Here is an 11,294-nt window from a genome sequence, read left to right as displayed (position 1 = left end):
TGAACATCACACGACTTTCCTTATCCTATTGAATGTTGCTTATTTGAGTGTTCTTCTATTGTAACTTGTAACTTTTACAATATCTTTAACAGTTTAGTCAGTAAAGCTGAAACTCGCCAAAAAGCGGTCAAAATACCGCCAACCGCAGCACCTATTTTAACGTAAACCTTATTTCAAGTCTCTAGCTCTTACCGTTCATGAGATATTTTGTTTACAGACAGACAGAAGGACAGACAGACACACACACGGACCAATGGCTGAAACTTTAGATTTAGGCTCTAGGCTCTAGGGGCCTCAGAACGTGTTATGGCACTAAAAACTGACCATCGAAATTTTGACCCGATTACATTACTTTCCTTCCTATAGGATAAGGAAAGTGAAAATGGAAGGATAAAAGGGAGAGAGAGAGAGAGAGAATCCAATAGAAAGTTGATAGGAAAACACAAAAGAAGTTGAGATAGGAAATAAAAGGAAGAGAGATAGGGAATAATAGGAAGAGGCAGGGAAAGAGGAAAAATGGGAGGAGACAGAGAGGAGGGAGACCAGAAAAAAATGTTTGCACAAGCTACCTTGCCGGGGAAAGAGAAAAAGGAAGAGAGAGAGAGAGAAATATATAGGTAGAGAAAGAAAGGAGATACCAAGAGAAGAGAAGGGAGGGAGAGAGGAAAAAGATAACAGATAGGTACCAAAAGTGGGGAAAGAGAGAGAGAGATAGGGAGAGAAATACATGGAGAAAGAAAGGAGATACCAAGAGAAGAGAAGTGGGGAGGACAGAGGGGGAAGGGAAGGAAAAAGATAACAGTGGGGGGAATAGGGGGAAAGAGGGAGAGAGAGAGAGAAAAGGAGGGAAGAAAGAAAGATAAACATGCACAACAAGACGGGAGCGGATGTTAGGTGCGAGAGAGAGAGAAAGGGAGAGGGAAGGAATGGAAGAAAGATAAACATACAAGGCAAGAGCGGATGTGAGAAGAGAGGGGAGGAAAAAGAGGGAGGGAGAGAAAAAAGCAAAGGCAAGGAAGATATGAGATTTTAAACACAACCTCACCATTAACACCCACAATACACGGTCAATCGAACAAAAGACTCTTTCGGCAACATGCTTACATAATCGTCAATAATCAACATTATTTGATAAGTTGATAACGATAACGCATACAATGAATGAGTGACTAACGATTATGTAATCATCAAAAGAATAAGAAGAAATCAAATGAGTAGTCCAGTTCCAAAAGAGGACATCCATTTTAGTACTTTTTTAGGGAAAACGCAAAAAACTTATATCTTTTGAAACAAGCACCCGATTTTAATGGTTTTGGTCTTGAAAAAAAAAGCTAAAATCGAAGAAATCAAATGAGTAGTCCAGTTCCAAAAGAGGACATCCATTTTAGTACTTTTTTTAGGGAAAACGCAAAAAACTTATATCTTTTGAAACAAGCACCCGATTTTAATGGTTTTGGTCTTGAAAAAAAAAAGCTAAAATCCAAGGGAATCTGTTGGTATACATGGTATTCCTGGCAAAGTTGACATTGATTAGTTATATTAAGGTCAAAGGCTAAAATCCAAGGGAATCTGTTGGTATACATGGTATTCCTGGCAAAGTTGACATTGATTAGTTATATTAAGGTCAAAGATCCGAGATGTCCATTTTTGGCATCACCGAAAACTCGATTTGTCCCCTTTTGGAACTGGGTCACTCAAATCAAAAAGCAATCGTTCAAGATGAAACCAGCCAGTATCAAAAATAATACAAATATATTGAAATAAACACGTGCACCATCCCAATCATGAAGTGCTCATTGAATCTCTTCTCGAATAGAAACACACTCAGCACAAAAGTCACCACAATGCTGACGGAAGTCGAGAATATCTTCGTGATATTGTCGTGATGCTTCAGCACAAGTGAGATAATCAGCCCGCCCAGTGCGTTAAAGAGGACGTCAGTCAGCACAAGGCCATCGTACCCGAAGAAGAGGCCGTGCTGACTCACCGTGTCGCTGTCTTGGAGGAGAACATTGATCATGCTGATCGGGATACTGAGCAGGGAGAGTTGGAGGTTCTTGATCAGCAGCGTGTCGTCGCCGTCGGCCTTGTAGATCCGCTCCAGATAGACGCTGGTGAAGCCTGGAAAGAAGAGAGTTGGAGGTTCTTGATCAGCAGCGTGTCGTCGCCGTCGGCCTTGTAGATCCGCTCCAGATAGACGCTGGTGAAGCCTGGAAAGAAGGAATTTGAATAGGGAGTTAAAACATATTGGCAATTTTCTATGGTACAAAGCAAAAAGTTGACACCATCGCCATAGGTGTACGGCTGTACGGTCGTGTATGGACGAAAAAATTTCCAGATTACAATTATGTGCCTTGATGGAATAGTGGTCAAGACGCTCGCCTGGTAAACAGGAGGGCTATCCTGGCCGAGGCATGGAATTTTATCCTCATTTATTTGAAAATTTTACCACATAATAATGGAGCTCTAATGAGTCTAAGGTTTAGGTGGTAGTGAACACCTCCAGCGTTAACCTCGCCTAGTGGTTACCTTTCACCCAAGAGTGCTTTAGTCCTCACTCAGAAAAGAGGCCCTACGGGGCCTTGAAAAATCCCGAAAACTAACCTGACGACACGCTGGCGAGAATCACTTGACCAAAACCAATCAGCTGATTGCCATTATCACTTTTCCTGCTAATGGATTCAGATGCAGATTCATCTATCTGGATCAGCACAATACCAAAGAGCAGCACTCCTAGACTGAACACCTGAAACAGTGAGAATATGATTATTTTATTTGTGATTGCAATAAATAGTGCAAATTGTAATGATTCCATTTCATTATTGGGTATATTCGGGCTTTAATCAACTTTTTACCAAAGGGACCTCTACCCTTTAGCTTAACCTGTCCCCTGGGGCTGTTCGCCCCTACACCTAAGCATCAGAGTGGGCTTTTGGTGTATAGAGTCAAGCTGATTCCTAACTGAGCAGCTCGTAGATCCGGGCGCTCTTTTCAGTAGCTTTTAAGCATCAGAGTGGGCTTTTGGTGTATAGAGTCAAGCTGATTCCTAACTGAGCAGCTCGTAGATCCGGGCGCTCTTTTCAGTAGCTTTTGCGTTAGGTGTTTCCCATGGATGTCTTGCGGAGGGTTGACTAACCCTACAGTAGATTCGTCTACACCTAAGCATCAGAGTGGGCTTTTGGTGTATAGAGTTAAGCTGATTCCTAACTGAGCAGCTCGAAGATCCGGGCGCTCTTTTCAGTAGCTTTTGCGTTAGGTGTTTCCCATGGATGTCTTGCGGAGGGTTGACTAACCCTACAGTAGATTCGTAGAAGCTTAACCCATCCTTTGGGGCTGTTTGCACCTACACCTGAGCCTTGTAGTGGGCTTTTTGTGTGACCTTACAATCTTACATTAAGTCTCCATCTATGTATACCTTGCTCCCTAATCTTTTATTCACATGGTTTTACTTATTTTCAGCAGCACTACCTGCGTTTTGGTGAAGCGTTTGCTGAGCAAGAGGTACAATTAGTAAAAAAATTAGTGCTGATTATAAAAATCATTTTTCAGTAATAGAGAGCAAAATCAAGGAGGACAGTTCTTATTTCTGGGATTTTTTTAAAATGAATAAAATAACCTAGCTGGCTGGCAGTTTTTAAAGGGTTCTATCTGCTTTTAAAGAACAACCATCACAAGTCCTCACGATTTGTAGGTTTCAGTGGAAAAATGAAGTTGATAAGGAGCTAATTGAGGCACCAAGAAGCAGAGTGGACTAAGTGGTAAAATCGACTTTTTTTAGTATTATATATCGTTGGAAAGCCCGCGAAAAGATAGAGGAGGAGAATAAAGAGGACGAAAAAAAGGAGGGGGAGATGGAAGAAGGGAAGGGGGGAAGAAGGAAGAGGAGAAGGAGAACAAAAGAAGAAGGTAAGATTGAGAGGAGGAAGATTAAAAATAAGGAGAAAGAAGAGGAGGAGAAATAAAACAAGTAGGAGGAGGAGGAGGAGGAGGAGAAGAAGAAGAAGAAGAAGAAGAAGAAGAAGAAGAAGAAGAAGAAGAAGAAGAAGAAGGAGAACAAGGAACAAGAACGAATAAAAGGAGAAAGGAGAAGAGGAGAGAGGTAAGAAGAAAAATAAAAGGAGGGGGAAATGCAAGAGGAGGAGAAGAAAAAGATAAAGGAGAAAGAGGAAGAGCAGGAGAAGGAGAAGGATGTTGAGCATGTAGGTATACCTACCTACCTACCATTGAGATTTTTTTTTTTTTTTTTTTTTTTTTTACAGTTTCTAAAGCTTTTTTCTCCTTGTCATACAAAACAAGAGCTCGGAGCTTATCTGCGAAAAGTTTTGCTCTGCAAATCTGTTTTACATTTTTGTCGGGGGGGAAAATGAAGAGCGAAATTTATGGGGGATGTAAAAGTTTTTGCTGTATTTCATAGAAAACAAAGACAATCTCAACACCTAGGGAAGTTAGATAGTTGTCCTCGCTTAACCTTGAACTGACTTGAACTTTTAGTCAGACACTTACGCTCAGACTGTCTGACTGCTGACAGACCTAACCTGGGTCCTGGGTCTATCAGACGTAAGAGGCGGGTATTAGGGAGAGCTGAAAGAGCTCCGCCATCGGCGTAACTTTGGTGGGATGCTGGGTAGAATAGAATAGAATATACCTTGTTTATCCTGCTCGAATGAGACTAAAAAGTCCCTTTACCCCAGCAGACTAAACAAGGTCTCGTGTATTTTATGGGTTTAACATTGTAGGTACAATGCATAATTATTATCTACAATAGACCTTGCTTAATTATACAGCGGGTAACACATATAGTTAGGATCCCTGTTTACTGTTTATGAAATTATGATGTTCCACATTGGAAGCGTAGTCGCCTGAAAAACCAAATGATAGAGACTCTCTGTAGAATTCTCTTATAGGTTTGGTTTTTCAGGCGGCTTTCTAATGTGGGACAATCCTAATGCCCACCAAATGTCTACGATGTTTGCAGCGCCAACTTCTTCGGGTTCCCAGCGCAGCGCAAGGTTTCGCGGATGGTCAGTGGATCCTCTGGGTCAAGAGGGAATTGACACAAGTAAAGGGACTTTTAGTACCTAGGTATATTCCCAAATATTGACCAGACATTTAGAGGCTGCGTTTGGGATACGCCAGTGGGTCTTAAAGGTTTTAGGACTAGGCTATAGCAGTAAAATATTACATTAAACAAGCTGTGTGATTAATATGACTGAGTTCATTCAAAGTTTCCAAAGAAATAGAATACAAAGAATACAACAATAGAATGGAAAATTATATACAGGGTAGACACACTTGGTGGACCTTCTTGGACTTTTGAACAGCTTGAGATGGAGAAAAAAGGGTTAATCCAGAATGGGTTAACCCGACACGCTCGAAACTTGTAGAATCAAACCAAATTTTCGTACCGCTTGAGCCTGGTGAAACGTCAACAGGCGATACAGCTTCAGTTCTCTTGTGGTTACCAACGAGTCAATAGCGCTCTTGTGTCCTTTGTTTCGGTGAATCTTACCTGTACGTCTAGTATGGTGTCAAATTTTGTGAAGTTCGCCTAGAACCTATCATAAAGTTCTGATTTCGATTACCAAGAGTGAACAACGCTCCTGTGTCTTTTGTCTCTGTGAATTTTACCTATGCGTCTAGTATAGTGTCAATTTTTTGGTGAAGTTCGTCTAGAACCTATCATAAACCTTTTACTTTGAGAAGCCTTTTGGTGAACATTTAACCGTCAAAAGTCGTGCGGCCGAGGCATTTTCCCCTCAATTTGTTGTAAATAAAAGTACCTACCTACTGTGAAAACTTCAAGGGATTTCGCGTTCGCGTAGCCTAGGGACGTAACATTCTCTCCTTTTCCTCCCTGGTTACGTGTGGGTAAGATTAGGCAATTTTATCATGATTAAAAAAGAAGAATACTGCAGGTAAGCCTTTGCATGTTCCATTATTTTGTGTCTTTTAATTATTTCTCTTGAAAATGGGCTTGGACTATCACAATGCACGGACATCTCCTTTCTGTGATACAGTCCACTAAAGTAAAATTATCATAATCTAACGAAGGCCATAACAATTATTATTATTATTATTATTATTATTATTATTATTATTATTATTATAAGTATTATTATAATAGGTAATAATAATAATAATTATTATTATTATTATCATTTCAAATGTAGGGAAGGGTGGGGTAATGCCGCGAAAGGGGTAACGTGTAAGTGGGGGCAAAGTGACTGTTTTCTTTGTTTACATTATGTGTGTTTGTTTCTCTCCTTTTGTTTACATTTTCGGGGGAAAAGTTTCTTTTCACTTTTCCTCTTTCGACTGTGTTTTACCCTCCTTTTGCTCTCTCTTTCTTTCTCTTCTTCTCTCTCTCCTCCGGCGAATTTATTCCTCCTTTCTTTGCTCCTTCATCCTCTATTCCTCTCCATCCTTTTCCTCCTTCATCTGTTATTCTTTTCCCTCTTTTGTCCTTCCTCTCCTTTTCTCTTCATTCATCCTTTTCCCTCTTACCTGTTCCTTATTTTTTCTCCTTCCTCCTTCTATCCCCTCAACTCTTTTCAGCCTTTTCTCGACTATACCCCTTCATTATTTCTCCTTCTCCTACCCCTCATTTCCCCTCTTGTCATGTTTTCCCCCTCTCCTTTACCTTCTTCAAACTCTTCGATCCCCACTCCGTGTTTGATCCCATTTTGGTCAGTCCCGAATCAGATGACTTTTCCACTTAGTCTCTTTCGTGTTGCAAGTTTCATTTGCAACACGAGAACGACATTTCAGAGTAAACTGTGTGACCACAAAAAGGCACCTACCTACTTCTCAGACGAAACTGTGTCACCACTCACCACAAAAAGGTAGGTACTTGGTAGGTAGCTAGGTAGCTACTTTTCATACAAAATTGTGTCACCACAAATACCTACTACCCTACTAGGTAGCTGGATAGCTACTTCTCAGACAAAAATGTGTTACCACAAAATGTTTTCAGGGAAATTGAAGTTCGACCAGCACATAAACAACATAGTAAGTAAAAGCAATCAAATCCTGGGTTTCATACAACGAAATACTAAATATTTCTCAACCCTTCTTCTCCTTTTCCTCCTCCCTCTCCTTCTTCTTCCACCCCTTTTCATATTCTTCTTCCGCTCCTTCTTCCTGTTCCTCCCTTTCTTCTTCCTCTCCTTCTTTTGCTCCTCCTCTCTCTCTTCTTCTTCCCCTCATTCTCTTTCCGTGCTCCTTCTTATTCTTCTTCTTCTTCTCCTCCTCTTAGTTTTCCTCTTCCTCCTTTTCTGCCTTTTTGTTCTTCTCCCTTCTCTCCCTCTTAGTTTTCATCTTTTCGTCTAGGGCAGTGGCGTAGCGTCCATGTAGGGCGTGTATGGCGGCCATACACTCAAAATTTACTCAAATACCCTTAAATAGTGACTTTAAATATTTATGAAGAAGCATGTGCATGGCTTATGCAGTAATGTGCATGGTGATGGAAATTAGTGCTCTACACGCCTTACACTTGACTTTAGACCACGCTACGCCACTGCGTCTAGGTATATCGATTCAATATTCAACACCTATAGTCTCGTTGACCCGAATTTTGACCCGATTACATTACTTTCCTTCCTATACTTAGGATAAGGAAAGTAAAAAGCCATTAGAATGGACCCCAAGTTCATTCAGAGATTCAGACTTCAAAATCCTCTTTCCTCCCTAATAATAGCCCCTCGTAAAGTTTTTGCTTAGGTAAATAAATAATCGACCATTTTCGAGGTCGACAGGGCTGTATTTTCAGCAATTCTCTCCGAGTTCAAAACTTCTGACGTTTGCTTAAAATTGATATGTTTGGATAACGTTTGGTGAGGAGGTGGGGGCATTCGATAAGGATTAGGGGGAGGAGGTTGTTACCATCAACATTTTCGACTTTTTGACTGTTCTCTGTTTGTTTTGTTTGTGTTTGCTGGCGATGAACAGTTGATACCTTTGGTTGTACCCTTACCCAGTGGTGCATATATTGACCATACTAGTACCTATCAATAATTTAGCAGCCTATATTGGACTCGAATCCTATGGAAGTTACTTTACAACTAACTGTAATACTGTAAATAAACTCACATAAGTAAACACTTCGATGTGGTTGTGCCTATCATTATGAAAAATTTTAAAAACATATTTTTTTATTACTTTCGATGAACAGTTGATACCTTTGGTTGTACCCTTACCCAGTGGTGCATATATTGACCATACTAGTAGGTACCTATCAATAATTTAGCAGCCTATATTGGACTCGAATCCTATGGAAGTTACTTTACAACTAACTGTAAATAAACTCACATGAAGGAGTAAACACTTCGATGTGGTTGCCTATCATTATAAATGTACCAGATCTTAGGCGTAGACTTCAACAATATGAGCCTGCTGTTAATCTAAGGCAACGTAATATTTTCTTTGATATTCCACCTTTTAGAAGGATTTAGGGTGAGGGTAATTGTAAAGAAAGATTATATATTAAAGTTTTTCATTTCTTTTTATAATAATTTGTGATGGAAATACAATTTATTGAATGTTAATTGTGACGTAAAAGAAGGTACCAGTCATTTGAAGGTACAATAAATAATAGAAAGAAAAAAATACATAAAAAAAATTAGGTATATAGGTATGTAGTACATACTATGTACCTATAAATATTAGAGGTCCTTTCATTGGATTCCGTTCAAGGCGTTTTTCTAAGACCAATATTCCTTGTTTTAGACTTGAACTTTTTTAAAAAAAGCTATAAGTAGCTACTTACCTACCTACACAAGTACACAGCTATATTCACATTACATAGCTATTCGAGTAAAAATATGTAGGTTTAATATCCTTTTATAAATGTATGACTGACAAGAACATGATGTACGAGAAAGAGAAAAGGGTAAAAGAGAGTTAAGGAGAGAGAGAGAGAGAGAGAGAGAGAGAGAGATAAGAAGAGAGAGAGAGAGAGAGAGAGGGAGAGAAAGATGAGATAAACATGAAAATAATGGTGAAGAATAAATCTAATAATAACAAAGGCAAGATAATGTAAATGCAAAACCACAAGGGAGAGAGAGAGAAAGAGAGAGAGAGCGAGAGATAGAGAGAGAGCGAGAGAGAAAGAGAGAGAGAGAAAGAGAGAGGGAGAGAGAGAAAGAGAGAGAGAGGGAGAGAGAGAGAGAGAGAAAGAGAAAGAGAGAGAGAGAAAGAGAAAGAGAGAGAGCGAGGGAGAGAGATCGACCACTCTGGCTAAAGAACAAGAAAAGCAAAAAAAAAAAGAGCGAGGGAGAGAGATCGACCACTCTGGCTAAAGAACAAGAAAAGCAAAAAAAAAGAGTCCCTGGGCTTTTGAGCTTTTTAGAAATTTAATTATTTTGCCTCAACTACGAAGTTCAAAGGGTTTAATGGTGTTGTCTGCATATAGTACCTACATGAATCATTATTCTAATTCCTACCTAACTACAAGTCTACATTATTAGAGATGTAGGAAGCATAGGGGTAGACGGGTGAAAAGGAAAGATTCATACCAGGGACTACCTAGGTATAACATGCTAATGATTGAAAAAAAAAAGACAAAAAAAAGCCAAAATTATTTCTGAACCATTAGGTACCTATAACAGGTACCTACCTACATTAATCGAACAATCAAATTTCGGGATTTACAGTATAGAGCAACATACAGATAGGCTAAATATCTAAAAATACCATAAAAATCATAAGGAAAGTAAAAAATACAGATCTCTCTTCGTTCGATCAAAACGGGTCAGTTTACGCTCAGCCGATGCCCTCATAAAGTATCTCATTATTATTAAAAGCTACTCTAGGTATATCATAGTAAATAGCCTCTCTGGTTCATAAATTCTACTCAAAACTCCATTAATATTAATAAACACTTGAATACAAACATTTTGTAAAAGCAATGGAAATCTATAATAGATACCATCCAAACTTAAGTCTTGAGATATCGATGGACCAATATCGGGAGATTTGCAAAAGATTTTTGCTAGAATGGGAAGACCAGTAATTGTAAAATAGCTACAGAATAATTCATGTATTTGTATTCTTACATTTTTATACATTTTATATTTGTATTATATCTATTATAATAAAATTAGTTGCACTGTAATTGTCCCTAGGGACGTAGTGTAATGTAAAAAAAAAAAAAAAATTCCTCATGATCAATATCAAGGTTAACATCTCCCCTGTCTGATCCAGTTAGTTTACCCTAGTATTCCAGTTCTTATCTCGTAGGAGGAGGAGGGTTCTGTGTTTGGGTTACCAGGTCTATCTGATATGTGATATTGTGACAGGTTCATTACCAGTACCAGTTAGTATGCTCTCGGGTTACTGAACTGATGAGATGTGACTTTCCTCCGAATAGAAGTGATTTTTTTACCAAAACCCCCTCGTTTTTGCATCTTTTTTTCGTTTTTTTTTTATTAATACATAGGTATGTTCTGTAAAAATATTTCTGTGATTTGAAGTAAAAATATAGTAGTTTAGTACTTCAGTCAACTGTTTAACTCCATAGAAAAACGGGTCCTACGGGGGACCTCACTCAACTCAACATTCAATGTTCATAAAAACCAACACATACAGTCATGTCCACTACAAATTGAATATTTGAATTCAACTACCTCCCTCACTCCCTTTCTCCCTCTCCTCCTCCTCTTACTTTCTCTCCCTTTCCATTTCCCCTCTCTTAATGTCTCTCTCTTTCTGTCCCTCCCTTACTCTGTAATTTTCCCTTCCTTTCTCCTCTCTCTCTTCCACCTCTTTATTTACTCTTTCTCCCCTCCCTCTCGCTATCCCTTTTTCTCTCTCTTAATCTACCCTGTCTTCTCTCCTCTCTCCACCCCTTTTTACCCACTCTCTCTTCCTCTCTCATTCTATCCTATCAATTTAAATCCCGTATATACTTTGTTTCTCTCTCTCTCCTCCTTCTCCTCCAATTAAATACGTCCTCCCCTTTTCCCCTTCCTTTCTCTACTACCTCCTTCCCCTCTACTAAATCCCTCCCCTCCTCCTCCAATTAAATCCAACCTCTCTCCCTTCCCTTTTCCTCCCTCTCCCCTTCTCCACCCCTCTCCCATATCGTTCTATTTTATTATTTTAATTGTTATTTAATCTGAATTTCATTTCGACATCGAGTGCCATCCATTTTTTTTTTTTTTTTCAATTTATCCCCCATGACCATCTACTATCGGCAGTTAGATACTGTAGAGGAGTGTAGAGCATAAGTGTGGACAATGTACCTAGACATGGCTTTACCTAGAGAGAGAGAGGGAGGGAGAGAGAGAGAGAGAGAG

At 39.3% G+C, this 11,294-nt stretch overlaps 1 protein-coding gene across 1 annotated transcript in view; it reads right to left on the bottom strand.

Annotated features, from left to right (window-relative positions):
• Positions 1–1,713: 1,713 nt before the first annotated feature.
• The window catches only part of LOC113465896 (UDP-N-acetylglucosamine transporter-like), a 15,029-nt gene continuing 5,448 nt past the window's right edge, over positions 1,714–11,294 (bottom strand). The window contains exons 2-4 of the mRNA XM_026820843.1: positions 3,469–3,505; positions 2,605–2,746; positions 1,714–2,121 (exon numbers count right to left, since the gene is read on the bottom strand). Of these exons, the coding sequence (XP_026676644.1) occupies positions 1,736–2,121; positions 2,605–2,746; positions 3,469–3,505 (565 nt within the window). The 3' untranslated portion in view covers positions 1,714–1,735. The remainder of the gene's footprint in view (positions 2,122–2,604; positions 2,747–3,468; positions 3,506–11,294) is intronic.

The sequence above is a fragment of the Diaphorina citri genome, unplaced genomic scaffold, assembly GCF_000475195.1.
Source record: "Diaphorina citri unplaced genomic scaffold, Diaci psyllid genome assembly version 1.1 scaffold179, whole genome shotgun sequence".
Taxonomy (NCBI): Eukaryota; Metazoa; Arthropoda; class Insecta; order Hemiptera; family Psyllidae; genus Diaphorina; species Diaphorina citri.
This window is presented reverse-complemented; position numbering and strand designations above follow the sequence as displayed.